At 35.3% G+C, this 15,828-nt stretch overlaps 1 protein-coding gene across 1 annotated transcript in view; it reads left to right on the top strand.

Annotated features, from left to right (window-relative positions):
• The window catches only part of Hel89B (histone acetyltransferase 1), a 119,354-nt gene that overhangs the window by 50,153 nt on the left and 53,373 nt on the right, over positions 1-15,828 (top strand). The window contains exons 14-16 of the mRNA XM_076468556.1: positions 498-621; positions 4,022-4,126; positions 14,287-14,445. Of these exons, the coding sequence (XP_076324671.1) occupies positions 498-621; positions 4,022-4,126; positions 14,287-14,445 (388 nt within the window). The remainder of the gene's footprint in view (positions 1-497; positions 622-4,021; positions 4,127-14,286; positions 14,446-15,828) is intronic.

Genomic DNA, 15,828 nt, shown 5'->3' with positions numbered 1-15,828 from the left:
ATTTTTCTTATAGTGAAACCTTAAGGTTAGAATTATAAAAGCACTTACCTAACAAACTAAGGTAAGAGCTGTCAAAAAGTAATTTTCACTGAGAAAGAGAAAAGTGTGTGTGTGCTTTAATGTTTCAACTTAAGCTCTTTAAGAACATTTGAAAAAAGAGACAGTAAATTCATGGTAGCAATTTTTTTTATGAACTCAAACCGAGGATGATAAAATAGTGCACTACTCTGTCTGTTTTAAGTTACTGTACTAGATTAGATTTGTAAACAGTAGTCTTCCACATATTCTGTATACAAAACCAATATGTATATTATATAAAATGGTTATTTATTTACACTGTTTCATTGTGTATTTTTTTGCACAAAAAATGTCAATAATAACAAAATTGTTTGATAATTTTTTTTATTATAGATGTATTCATATTTAGAGCAGTTGTATACTTTGGAGAGATGTAGCATTTTACTTCTAGTTTAGTATTTTCTTCTTTTTTTTTTCAGTTTAGAGTTGCCATTGGCAGATTTTGTACCTAGATTATGGCCATTTTTAGGACACAGTTCTTCAATTGTACGTAAATCAGCACTTCAGACATTGGTAACTTTAACAACAAAATGTAAACAAGAGGTAAGAGAACAGGTTAATTTTGTTGCATTTTAATTACTTGAACATTTTTTGTAGGTATGCACACCTAATTTTATATTTTTGTATTTAAAATTTCAAGTTCTTAGAACTAAATGTGTTATATTAAATCAAAAAACAGATAAAACATTAGTAATGATTGATAGTTGATGACATTTTGTTTAGATGACTTCAGTTGTTACATTATTAATTTCATTTTTATTAGTAGCATTTAATATGATATATTTTGTTAAATTACACAGAAATAATAAATCCTCATGTACATGGATGATTTGTTATTGGTCTGAGAGCCAATGATCATAGAGTTTGCGCAGGTCATGAATAGTAATGAAATTCTACAAACAAATTCTGTACTAGACACCATGAAAATTTTATTTATTAATAGAAGGTCAGTTGCATTTGTTATTAGTTTTGTAAAAAATATAACTAGAAAATTAAACTTGTAAGTAGTAAACATGTTGACTTGGCACAACTGATCAGTTATAGGGTTTGAACTGTGTACCTCTGTCTGCAAGTGAATGTATGTCACTTGAGTATTGTTGGAATTATACTCTTAGTATAAAATAAGCTCCAAATTCTTAATAGAAATATCAAAATCATGAAGTTGGTAGTAGGATTTTAACATGCATGTTCAAATGTTAAGCATAAACACTTCAAAAATAATTAACAATGTTTCTAAACTAAGTTCCTTATCAATTAGTGTTTAAAATTTGTTAATAAAAAGAGAGCAGCAACAGTATAGTAAAATGAATGTCACATGAATCTAGGTGTCCTGGCATGAAAAGAGTCAAACAATTGCCATTAGAGATAATCCCTGAGCTTTTATATAATTAAGTTACTCGTTAGTTATACAGCAATTAACCTAGACCAGAACATTTTGTGCCTCATTAGTGCTTCATCACTAAATATTTTATAGACAATACCCTACATTTATGGGAAAATCAGGACTAAATGTATAGTGTTGTGATATGTATTATTAACATTATTTAATCTTTGTGTTGTTAGTTTTAATTTAACTTTAAAATAAATAAATTGCTTTAAAAATTTGGTTCATCATTTTACTTGTAATTGTAATATTATGTGTTAACTGTTACACACAGCAGCACTATTGACAAAAAATAAAATTATTCAGAACGATTGTTGTTTTAAGTATTGTTTAAACATGTATATATGCTATCCTACAAGATAACTTATAGCTGAACACCAAATTGAAGTTTAAAGTTTGTTTGTAAACACGTTTTCAATTCTTTGAAAAATTCTTTGTTTAGTGGAATTGTAGCAGTAAACCCAGAAAGTGTTTAAGAATAATGGAACAGAGTTGTGGGAAAGCCATTAGATACACAACATTGTTAATATATGCCATAATATTAGTCTCTGTATTATTTAGAACTGATTCTAATTTGTTGACATGGTGACATGTGGTATATGATCAACAGCTAATCAGTTACAAGTTGAGTTGTTGTCTTGGTGGCAAGTTGAAGCAAAGTGTTCAATAGATATTGAGTTTTTGTTTGGATTATGTGCTAAAGGGGTGTATGTCTATGAAAAGGCTTTATCACTTGTTATTAAACTGAAGTTAGGAAAAGTTGAAGTTTACATAAATAAATGTAAGTGAACAAGTTTTGGTGTTTTGTTCAGTAATATGTAGTTATTTCAAATTTCTTTTAATAATTTGCTTCAAAGCCCTTTCCTTTGTTTTTTTAAACAGGTCTAGTGTTACTGCATTCTATATAAAATATAAGAAAATGTTAGTTATTTAGATCTTGTAGTTCTCATGTTCTGTTAAAATCAGTGAAGTAGATACTGGAAGTTGTTCTTTAGACTGTGTGAACCACATAGTCATAAAATTAAGATACTTAACATCTTTCTGTGTAACTGAGAAGGAATTTAACTGTACAATATAATTGTGTACTGCTTTAAAAAAAAAAAACAGTTTTATTGGAGTTCTGTTTGAGTACAAATCTACATGATTATTTTAATAAAGTTTGTTGTTTAGTGTAAAGTATGTGGCAACTTTTGTGAAGTGTTCTTTTCACATCTTACTGGTTTGATATTTATTTCAAGCTATAAAGTTAATTTTTTCCTTTTGTAATCTGATATTTAAAACTTTATATTAACTTTCAAGTAACCTTATAGTTTTTTGACTGATATTTAGGTCATTTTAATAAAGTTTTCATACAGCTGTGTATGTTGAAGCATAAATTTTATCTTCAAAGATAATAAGACCTGCACATTTTAAATTATTTAAATATGGGGTTAACAAGGGAAAAACTGCAACATTTGGTAAGAGATAGAATTTAAATTCTCTCTCTCTCTCTCAAAAAGTGTACCTTAATGTTTAAAATTACTGTCAAATTATTTATTTTCTCTTTTCATTGTACTTGCTGAAGAACATTCTAAATTGAAATTTTCAAGCCTATAAATGACATCCAGTAGTAATTGACATTTCCAAAGATCAGAATATACTGACCAAACATAATAATTATAAAACTCAACCATGGTTAACACTTCAGGTATTTAAAAAATTTCATTTTGTTTTATTACACAAGTTTCATCTAAAATATCATACTAAATAGAAGTATAATAGGAAGCAAAATTTGTATGGAACTTCAGTATGATAATATTGTTATTGATGAAAGTTATTATTATCCAATATGGTTTTTATGGTAGGACATGAATAACGTAACTACAAATCTAAGAATACAAAATTTCATTTCATTTCCCAAGCAAACTGTGTGGACATTCATTTAATCTCGTTACAGTCAATTATCATTTTGTACACAGTACTGTAAAGCTTATAAGTACTTCATTCCATTTTATGAAAGTCTAATAAATTTATTTTTTAACTATAATTAAACAGGAAATACTTTCTAATTGTTATGTGAGGCCTAATGGATAATTCAGTCATATTAAATACAGTTTTCTTTTTCTTTTCTTTTTTTTTGTGGCAAGTAATTTTACCATGTAGCTAAACAAATTCTTCTGTAATGGCCAAACTTGATGAACAGATTAACTCTTTCTAGGCATGGTTTTGTAACTATTTGTTTTTATTTTCAGCTTATGTTTTTATTACAAACCAAAATATTAATTTAGGACTATTAAGTAACTTTACTAAGTAATGGAATTCCAGGTTCTCATTTTTGAAATTTTTGTATTTGATAATAATGGTTGGAAAAACTGTAAATGGTGTAGTTTTAGAAATTTCCTAGTGGTATGATAAAAGACTCAAGCAAATAATTGGTGACTAGATTGCCAACTTGTCATATATATATATATATATATATATATATACACATATGTGTGTGTGTGTAAACTTAAGCATTATAAGCTTACAAAATCCCTTTGCTTAATTATTCATTAAACTTAGGCATTTTTTTTACTACAGTTATGTGAAAAATGGCTTCCTCTAGTTTTATCTGATGCCTTGAGACTTTTGTATCAACGATGTTTGGTGGAAAACATTGAAGAAATATTGCAACTCTCATATGAGGTACAGAGAAAGGTGGATTTTATGTTCAAAAACTTGTCTATTTGAAGTGTTTCAAGATGTTTAATTTGGTTGGGAGGTATTTTTTACAATCTTAATTAAAAGAAATCAACCAGTTGTGAGTTATAATTAACTTTATTAATTTTCATTTTGTTACTTCAATTGCATTTTTTTTATTTCAGTTAGAATAACTTTTTGGATGAAATATATGTAAAGTATTAGTTAATTTGCTGGTTTTAATTACAGTTGAAACTCTTTAGTCCTGCATTCTCTGTTCTGGCTACTTCTGCAGACACATTTTGAATCTACTACCATTAGTTTGGAAATCTGCCTCTAGGACAGCTCTGTTAGTAATGCCAAGTCACTAGGTTTGTTTACATCTGAAGTCGAGTGTTTTGGTTATACACTCCTGTTTTAGCTTATATTTTATACCTTAACTGTGTCTCTCAAGAAACCAAGAGTTGTAGAAGGTGATGCTAGAGCTAATAAACATAAGCATAAATCATTATCCATGCTTGAAAAGGTGGAATTACTGAAAAAATTAGGTAAAGAAACTTTGTTGAGGGCTTTGTGTGAGTTCTGTGGCATTGGCTTATGAACAGTCTGTGATTTAAAACAAAAGGAGCAGATTTTTACATTTTTTGCTGAGAATGAAAGTAAGAAAAGTTTAAAGTGTCAGAAAACTTTAAGCTGCAAGGACATAGATATAAAGTGGTTTAATGTGAGACATTATGATGATGTAAGCATTTCAGGTGAGATAGTTATGGAGCAGGCCAAAATTTTTCATTAAAAACTAAAACTAAACAATGACTGTAAATGTTTGCCAGGATGACTACTCAAGTTTAAAAACAGACATAATGTGTGCAGTGAAAGGTTTGTAGATTAATTTGCACTGTTAGTGGCAATGAAAAATGTATCTTCATAACAGGTGAACGATACTGATGAACAGCCCTGTGTTGGTATTGCATGCCACAAAAAGCCCTTGCCAAGAATAGTGGGGAAGCTCCAGCTGGAGATAAGGATTCAAAGGAAAGGCTAACAATTCTTGGGCCCTAGGTGTGGATTCCTGTACGTCGTGAGGGGACCTCCCAGGGAAGGTTCTGTTATATCTGGTTACCTTCTCTGGGATCTAAACATCCACCCACGTGTTTGCCGTGCATGGTGACTCGTGAAGGGGAGGAGAGGATCCTGGTGGTTGAGGGGTCTAACCCTAACACACCACTTTGGCCTCGAATTCCTTTAGACGGGCGGCCTTTGGGTGGCTCCCCTTGGGTCAATCGGCTGGTCCACTTGGGCTAGAGTCAACCAAGTACCAGTGTTGGAAGTTCTCAACGGGTGTTGTGGACATTGTGTCTGATGCTGGTGTTTGGGTATAGTGCTTACGAAACCCTGGCGTTGCTGCAATGTCCTTGCATGACATTGTAGTGTGTCTCCTTGTAGGGCTCCATGGTGGGTGGGGTCAGTGGGTACCGAAATTTTTTCTTTTTCTTATGGACCCTCTAAAAAATTTAAATAAACTTGTAAAAAAACAGTCAATGGGTAAGCGACCACGTCTTGAATACTCAGAACAGCAATCTTCAACATCAGTAACACACGTACCTCATTTTCTTATATTACATTCTCTTTCAGAAAAACCTTTAGGGCAAATGTCCCCTTTTTTTATTCAAAAGGGACTAGAGGGACTTGCTGGCTCTCCAAAGTCAGTAAAGAAACTTCGATCTGGTGACATATTGGTTGAAACATCCACATCCCAACACAGTGAACTCCTCTTGAATTCAAAGGCAATTGGGGATATACCTATTGAGGTTACACCCCATGCTACCTTGAATTCTTCACGAGGAGTTATTGTTGAAAGGGATTTGAAGAACGTTCCCGAGTCGGAGATTCTCGCTGGTCTCTCCACTCAAGGAGTTTCTGCAGTGAGGCACATCTCCACTCGCAAAGATGGAGTTACACTGCCAACAAATACCCTCGTTTTAACATTTACTTCACCACGTGCACCTGCCACCATCAAGGCAGGTTATCTCATTTGCAGGGTTCTGCCATACACACCAAACCCTCTTCGATGTTTCCAATGTCAGAGATTCGGCCACTCAAAGACATCTTGTCGTGGTTCCCTGACATGTGCTCGTTGTGGAGGCAAGGACCACGATGCCTATGACTGTGGCATGAACCCACATTGCATAAACTGCAATGGTTCTCACCCCTCTTACTTTCATTCTTGCCCAAAATGGTTGGAGGAAAAAAGAGGTGCAGCATTTGAAAACGACACATAACATTAGTTATCCTGAGGCTCGGAAATTGCTGTCCACAACTCCATCTCAGACATATGCTGCTGCACTTCATTCCACAACTACAGTGGGAGTGCAGACAGATCTCTCTGTGCCTCCAAGAGAATCGTTTTCAAAACGAATGAAAAACCTTTTGACCTCCGTGGTTAAAAAGGTTGATGAATCGACTTCCACACCCATCTCTGTTCCTCCCATACCTTCCAACAAACCTCAAGATCCACGTCCTTCAGTTTCAAATACAGGCATTTCTTCTAATACATCTTTTTTTCCCACCACAAGAGACAAAACAATTATTTGTTCACGTCCTCAGTCACTGGATTCCCCTTCCAATAACAAAAACCTGCCCACCCGACCCAGAGCAGGATCCATGGAGGTTGATAGACCTCCTCCGACTAAAGACAGTAAAGAAAAAAAGACGTGGTCGTAAACCGAAGGGTTCTTCAGCCACTTCACCTACCCGTTCTTAAAAATGGCCACCTTGATACAATGGAATTGTTGAGGTTTATGTTCTAATCTGGATGATATCAAAACGCTGATTGCTTCCTACCATCCTGTTTGTCTTTCTTTACGAGAAACATTTCTAAAAACCTGCTGATACTGTCTCCATTTGGCAGTTTTCTCTGTACAGAAATGACAGGTTGTGTGATGGTCGAGTACATGGAGGGGTGGCACTGTTGGTTGATCAACACGTGCCTACCCTGTCTTTGTCACTCAACACACCCTTGGAGGCTGTAGCCATCCGTGTTTCCTTGTGTCATACCATCACTGTTTGTTCTCTCTACCTGTCCCCTGGAGAGACATATGATCAATCAGATCTTGATGCTCTCGTTGAACAATTGCCATCTCCATTTCTAATCCTAGGGGATTTTAATGGACATCATCCCCTCTGGGGAAGTGCTATTATTGATGGGAGGGGCCGATCTGTAGAGCGGATGCTCTCTGATCACAATCTTTCTCTTTTCAATACTGGTTCTTCCACTTACTTTCATGCACCTAGTCAGTCCTTTACCGCTATTGATCTCTCAGTTTGCTCCCCTTCATTATTCTCCCATTTTTCATGGAGGGTTGACAGTAATCCACTAGGCAGTGATCATTTTCGGATCCTTTTGAGAGAGACTGGCCGTGGTCGATGCCACCCTACCCGCGTGCCCCGGTGGAAGCTGGATCAGGCAGACTGGTTCACTTTTACTGCTCTCGCAGAACTTGATCCTGCCATCATAAATCAGCCATCAATAGACGACTGTGTAGCAGCGGTAACTGACTGTATTACACATGCAGCTGCTCAGTGTATTCCTAAAACCTCGACACGTTTTCCACGATATCCTCGTCCGTGGTGGAATCCTGCTTGCCACTTAGCACGGAAGGCTCAAAAGCAGGCCTGGGATACTTTTCGTAGATATCCCACACTTTCAAACCGGGATGCTTTCCAACGGGCCGTGCACGCTAGGTGGGTAAGACATCAAAGCCAGAAGGAATCTTGGATTAAGTTCACAACCAGCATATCTTCTACCACCAGTTCCAAGATCATATGGGACAGGATTTGAAAGGTTAATGAGCACTACAATTCTGTTCCCCTCTCGATCTTACTCTCTGATGGTCAGGAGGTGACTGATGTTTGGAACATCGCTAACCCTCTAGGTGAAAGCTTTTGCCGGGTATCTAGCACTTCTGCTTGTTCCTCCACCTTCCTGGCCATCAAGACTCGGGCAGAGCGATCACCTCTTTCCTTTCGAACTGACTGTTTCTTTGACTATAATTGTCCCTTTACCCTGGTGGAACTAAAAATGGCCCTTCATTGGTCTGCCAATACATCTGTTGGACCTGATGATATTCATTATGATATGCTGCACCATCTATCTCCTGCTTCTCTTGATGTCCTTCTGATTGTTTTCAACCGGATCTGGCAGGAGAATGTTTTCCTGATGCCTGGCACCAGGCTATTATTTTACCTTTCTCTAAGCCAGGGAAAGATCCCAAGATTCCTTCAAACTATCGTCCAATTGCTTTGACGAGCTGTCTCTGTAAGACATTAGAAAGGATGGTTAATGCTCGTCTTGTTTGGTTCCTTGAATCAAACAACCTCCTCTCGCCCACCCAGTGTGGGTTTTGTTGACAGCACTCCACCACAGACCACCCAATTCGTCTTGAAACATCTATCAGAGAAGCTTTTCTCAACTGCCAACATCTTGTATCAATATTCTTTGACATAGAGAAGGCTTACGACACAACATGGAGGTATGGCGTTTTGCGAGACCTCCATACATATGGGTTACGTGGCCATCTACCCATGTTTATTAAAAAAATTTTAATGGACAGGAGATTCCAAGTTCGTGTGGGTTCGACACTTTCCCGTTCTTTTGTACAGGAACTTGGAGTCCCTCAAGGTTGTGTATTGAGTGTTACACTCTTCAGTATAAAGATAAATGCCATCACTGAACAACTCCCTCTCACTGTTGCGAATGGGCTGTATGTCGACGACTTTCACATCTCATGTCAGTCGTCAAACATGAGATATATTGAGCGACAACTACAAACCGCCCTCAATTGTGTAATGGAAGTGGACTCTGGCTGAACGGCTTTAATTTCTCTCTCTCAAAACTGTATGCATGCACTTTTGCCGTCGACAGGGTATTCACCCTGATCCTGAACTTCATATCGGTGAAGTTTTACTGCCAGTGGTCCCGGAGACCAAGTTCTTGGGGCTTATCTTTGATCGTAAACTGACCTCTATACCACAGTTAAAGCAGCTTCGGGTCAAATGCACAAGAGCACTGAACATCCTCCGTGTTCTCTCTTCTACCAGTTGGGGGCAGATCGCTGTTCAATGTTAAAGGTATATCGTGCTCTTATTAGATCGAAACTCGATTATGGATCAATGGTGTATGGCTCTGCCAGACCCTCGGCCTTAAAGATGCTGGACCCCATTCATCACCAAGGACTTCGACTCTGCACTGGGGCTTTCCGTACTTCTCCAGTTCAAAGTATATACATTGAATCTCATGAACCTTCTCTACACCTTCGCCGTTTGCAACTATCTTTACAATATACTTCGAAACTTCATTCCTTACCAAAGCATCCCACCTGGAAATGTGTTTTCCTTCGTCGGTGGGCAGTACTTTTTCAGAACAGACAATCTGTCATTGCTCCGCTTTGGCCTTCGTCCGATCCGGCTAATAGGATGAATTGGGTCTGTCCTTGGATAACATTGCAGATTCCACAGGTTGGCCCATCCCACCATAGCTTATTACAGCCCCCAAATGTGACCTTTCTTTCAGTCACCTAAAAAAGGCAGATACTACAGATTGGAAGTACTGTCTTTTATTCAATGAATATCTTTCAAACAATCATTCAGTTCCCATTTATACAGATGGTTCCAAATCAGGTAATTCATTGGGCTCTGCTATGGTTTGCTATGGGTCAGTAGTTGTGCACAGAATCCCTTCTACAGCTTCTGTGTTCACTGCTGAACTGTATGCCATATCTCTTGCCCTGGATCATATTGCAGCTGAGCAGTACTCCAACTGCACTATTTATACTGATTTGCTTAGTTCTATACTTGCCTTGAAATCGCTACACGTTAGCTCACATCCTATTCTCGCTGATATTCGAAACCGACTGGCCCATTTCTCATTAGCAGCTACTTCAATCCAGTTTTTCTGGATACCAGGCCACGTTGGTATTCGCGGGAACGAGCTTGCAGACATGGCAGTTAAATATGTCTGCTTCAGCACCATCACTCCTATGCCTATTCTGTACATGGACTATGGTGTTGTCTTCAAGGCTCGGCTCCGTGCCAGCTGGCAGTCCACTTGGAGTGAGCAACGTGACAACAAACTTTTCAAATCAAACCCAAAATTGAACTTTGGCCATCTAGCTTCCGTAAAAGTTCGGAAGGAGGAAGTTGTTCTCACTAGGCTACGCATTGGTCACAATTTTTTAACTCATCATTTTCTTTTATCTGGAACTGATGCACCAATGTGTAGTTTGTGTAACACTCAAATCACTACAAACCATATTTTACTTTCTTGCCATCTTTACAACTCTCAACAACGGCACTATTTTAAACATGTTCTGTCCCAAGGTTTGTCCATAACATGAGACAATGTTATTGGTGATGGTAACACTGTCCATCTTGATAAAGTTTTTAGTTTTTAACAGCCATTAATCTTTTTAATGTCATTTAAGTGTTTTATATTTCTTCATTAAACCTTTTTTATTGTGGTTCCCATTTAAGAGTGACAATCTCTCTAGTTCAATTTGAAATTAGAAAATGGCCATAACATTAAATAACTCGACACCAGGAAAGCCCAACTTCAGGTGACCAACACTGCTGTTTGAACTACCCTTTAGTCATCCTGGTGAGTTATTATTACAGTTTTGCTGCATGTCTTTTAAAACACTTTTATTACTTTACCCTTTGATAATGGCTATAATGACACATAACCCAGAACCAGGACTAGAAAGGCCAACTTCAGGTGACTGACAATAGTTCTTGTACTTAACTGTTAGTCTTCCTGGTGGGTTATGATAATTACCATTATGCTACAGAAAGTCCTCTTTAAATTCTCTTTCTGTAGTTTCACTCTTAACATTGTAGACTGGATGTCAACATTGGTTTTATGCTACTTATGTTTTTCAATGCTGTTTTGTTTTACCTTCATTTCCTTCTATGTATTTTCATACATTTACTTTTACCTTTTTACCAGACATTTGGCAAGTTATTATTACAATTTTGCTGCATGTCTTTTAAAACACTTTTATTACTTTACTCTTTGATAATGGCTGTAATGACACATAACCCAGAACCAGGACTAGAAAGGCCAACTTCAGGTGACTGACAATAGTTCTTGTACTTGCCTGTTAGTCTTCCTGGTGGGTTATGATAATTACCATTATGCTACAGAAAGTCTTTTACAACTTCTTTTACTCTGGTTTCTCTCTTAACATTGTAGACTAGATGTCAACATTGGTTTTATGCTGCTTATGTTTTTCAATGCTGTTTTGTTTTACCTTCATTTCCTTCTATGTATTTTCATACATTTACTTTTACCTTTTTACCAGACATTTGGCAAGTTATTATTACAATTTTGCTGCATGTCTTTTAAAACACTTTTATTACTTTACTCTTTGATAATGGCTGTAATGACACATAACCCAGAACCAGGACTAGAAAGGCCAACTTCAGGTGACTGACAATAGTTCTTGTACTTGCCTGTTAGTCTTCCTGGTGGGTTATGATAATTACCATTATGCTACAGAAAGTCTTTTACAACTTCTTTTACTCTGGTTTCTCTCTTAACATTGTAGACTAGATGTCAACATTGGTTTTATGCTGCTTATGTTTTTCAATGCTGTTTTGTTTTACCTTTATTTCCTTCTATGTATTTTCATACATTTACCTTTTTACCAGTCATTTGGTGCAGATAGCCTAGCTGCTTTGTGCCATAAAACACTAAATCATCCAACCAACCAACAATTCTTGGCTACAGTATTGCAGCTGGCACACATATGTGCAAGCTTATGGTAATTGTTAAGAGTGTGCACCTAAGGGCCTTTTAGAGGGATGAGAATTTTTCCAGTTGTCTATCGAGGTAACAAAAGTGTGGATAACAATGCAATTATGTCCTGAATTATTTGAAAATTACTTTTTATGGGAAGCTAGAACATCCTGCAACTCTGTTGGCCTTGATCCAAATTGTAAAATAATTTTTCTTTTAAATAATTATTCATCCTACCTCAAACCAGAACTTTTAATAAAAGATAATGTTATTGGGCTGTAAACCCCCTCATAACTGCATCTCTTTAGTTCAGTCCCGAGACCAGGACATATTACGTTCGCTGAAATGTAAATACAGATTGGAGTTCATGCGCCATTAGCTTGAGTCAGTGAATAATGGGAAGCCTGTTGCAACTTTCATGATGGAATTTAACATAAAGAATGAAGTATGGTCACTCACTTGCTTCTGTCTGGGATGTAGTGTGGTCATCTGCTTCTTTCTGGAATGCAACATGGTAACTTGCTTCTGCTTGGGATGAAGTTGATAACAATACACTATATAGTAGTTGACACAAACTGTGGGCAAGCTTAATGTTTCAGGAATAGGAAGATAAAGAACCGAATTTCACTGGATTAAAAGAAGTTTTCAGTGAAAAAAACACTGATCTGAAAATTGGTAAAGTGTGCTAAGAGTATGACAGACTCAAAGTGTTTTGAAGTAACCAAAGATACAACAGAAGAAAGTCTGGAGGGATAGGTGAATGATGATGATGAAGTGCCTGTTGTTTATCGCCTCTGATAAAGAGATTGTGGAACTGGTATAGGAAGGCAAGAAGAAACAAGAAGATCATGAAGAAATTGAAGAAAGATTTTTTATTGATGAATGTATCCAGATGACTAGAAATGTAATTGTAGGATTGGACCAAAAAGATTATTGTAACAGCTCAAGAAATTATGTCTGTTTATTTTATTCAAACAAAATTAATTAAAGAAAAACCAAAGTACATGAAGCAAACTACTTTGACAGTGGTTCAAGAAGATTGTTAAGAAGACTACTGAGAAACAGTCTAGTTTAAATAATCCACACCCCACCCCTCCTCTGCCTTTGATGTACAGGTGCCTGTTACAGGCAATCCTGATCTGCAGGCAATTGCTGACTGTGATGTACTTCTAATGTAATCTGTGCTACCCTTAACAGTTTTGTATAATACATTGGAAGTGGATGTATGGCAATATTAAAAGTAAATTTTTTGTTTGTTCTTCTTTTCTTTCAAGCTTTATCATACTGTACTATAATCACATATGGTTAGGTTTCAATGGTATCGTACAGCTATAAATGAAAGTATGGTACAGTTTTTCAATGTTAAGGTTTACGTTTCTTAAAACAAAAACTATATCTAGCAGCATTAATAATAATACAATACTTGTATTGTTTTCTGTTTTAAGCTTTATTCTATCTTTTGTGACCTAGCAATGAGAATGTAGAGCAATTTGGCAAACCTAGGGATAAGACACATGTTTACATAAAGGGTTCTTAGGGAGCAAATTTTATGGTTTGCATTTTCTGTAATCCAACACTTGTCAGGTCCCAATGGTGCCAGACTAAAGAGTTTCAACTGTATTATGAAATTACAGTACTTTCACTGTTAATTTTGTTCTTTGCTAAACCTCTTATAGTTTTGCTAACCAGATATTTCCTAATATTTTACTCTAATTGCTGCTGAAACAGTATTGGTTTAATCACTGTACCTCTTTGTTAGACTGCTGTTTTTAATATAATGGACCATTTATTTTAATCCTTGTAGTTGTATGGGTATATTCTTATGTGAGTAAAAATTGCAAACTTTTAAAAACTTGGTAACTTGGTTTGAAAAATTATTTGCACATATCCATTTCACTCAAAAAGGTGTTTGTGCTGAAAAACAGCTTGGGAAAGGATTTAAATTTGAAGATCCTGCACACTTTCTGGATGATATCAGAGATGATGTAAAGCAGTTATTTGTGCTAAGAGGTCTACAGCTAAATGATTTAGGTTTCATTGTTGATATTTGTAAACTTGTTTAACTTTAGGTTTTGAATGAACAACTGTATTTTTACATTTTGTGGTTTTATAAATTCTGTTTTTATTTTTAGGAAATATTGGGAATATCTCCAAATCACAAGCCTATAAACATTATTCTTCATTAGAATTACATATGATTTTAAAAACATATTAAAAAGTTTATAATTTGCCAAAAATTACAATTACTTTTTAAAGCACAGATTTAAAGAAATAGTATTTGTAGAACTTCAAACTATAGTAGTGAGTATAGGAAATGTTACACCACACAATAAAATCCATTTTGTGAATTTTACTACTATTTGTTTATTATCAGGCATGGAAGCAAGTTGTTACTAGAGCACCACTGGGAAGTCTTCTTACTGCAGCTTGTCCTTTCCTAAGTGGTTGGTTGTGTATGGTGATGCAGCCTGCACAATTAGCTATCAATCCTGCTGTGATAACCACTTGGTTGGAGATAAAAAATAAAATTAAGGTAACATTTGATATAAGTTTAATGTTATAAAGAATATTAGTAAATATTTCTTTCAGTAGTGTTGTTATTCAAGGAAATTATTTACTCTACAGAATAGTGCATATTTCCTGTTTCTCTTATAAAGCTTATATCTGATCATTCAATAAAAAATTACTGTGTATTTGATACATTTTATTGTTATTTACAAGTTCATAAAATTTCTCTATTCTTTGAACTGTTTCTGCCCAGGCATTATTTACTGCACATGTCACAAAGTTTTGGTGTCTTACATTCAAAAGTTTATTAAACTACTTTTTGTTTACATTATACCAATTAGTATATCATAAAATCATAACTGATAATCCATATTTTAATAGTATGCAAGTTTCAAGTTCTTAATTATATAAGGCCAGCATTTAAAAAAAAATCCTAAATTTCCCCTAGTGTGACTTACAGGACATTTTTCCTTTGTTTCATCCACCCACCCCATGAACTATAAAATTAAACATAAATTACTCATTATAAAGTTGTCATTGTGCAGACAAACCACAATTTTTATATCATTTAATCTTGTTTGGTTACAGAGCTATCGAATACAAAATCAGGTCCGTCTTGCCACAGGATTTGTTAATAGTTTTCTCATATGTTTAATTCTGGATTACGTATTACATTGTTAATTTCTCTGTTAGTACAAGCTTTGCTTCCACAGGAAAGACACCTACTAGCTTGGATGAATTTGTAACTTTTCTTGTGACATAGAGAGCCATAAAAATTGGTAGTTAGGAGAAACTGTCTGCTTTTTGCATGTTATTATTTTTATGTTTTGTGGTGCATTATTTAATTAAATAAAAAAATATTTAGAACATTATTACCATTAGTATAAAAAAAGTAGGGTTAAGTGTTATTGCCAGTCAATGGCAAAAAAAAACCAACAAGAACAACAAAAAAGGTAGACCTAGGTAAGTCCTTTATTTCTTGTTTTTCATTGTTATTCTTTATTTATAAAAGTAACTAAAATGTAAAAAATAGGGATATTATAGCAAGCATACCTATTGGAAGGGTGGTGAAAATAAAGAAGAGGGGATACTTAGAGAAAATGCGACATTTCTCACACAAGGGAAAATTTAGTATTTTTGAAAATATTGCCTTTTAAGATTAAAAACTTAAAACTATATGCTCTTATAGTATGGATTATTAATTGTGATTTTGTTATTCTAACTGATATAATGTAAATTAAATTTAGTTAAAATTTGAATTTAACTCTCCAAAACCTGTGATGTGCAATAAAGGATACCTGTGGCAATAGGGTTAAAAAAAAACAACTGTCTGTGACAGGCATATATTCCCATTTTTTGTATAGTTTGTGATTTTAACTCAGCCTTGTATTGCTATGAGCTTCCTGTA

This window comes from Tachypleus tridentatus, chromosome 11 (genome assembly GCF_004210375.1).
Source record: "Tachypleus tridentatus isolate NWPU-2018 chromosome 11, ASM421037v1, whole genome shotgun sequence".
In the NCBI taxonomy this organism is placed as follows: domain Eukaryota; kingdom Metazoa; phylum Arthropoda; class Merostomata; order Xiphosura; family Limulidae; genus Tachypleus; species Tachypleus tridentatus.
The sequence above is the reverse complement of the archived record's forward strand: the minus strand, read 5'-3'. Positions and strand labels throughout refer to the sequence as shown.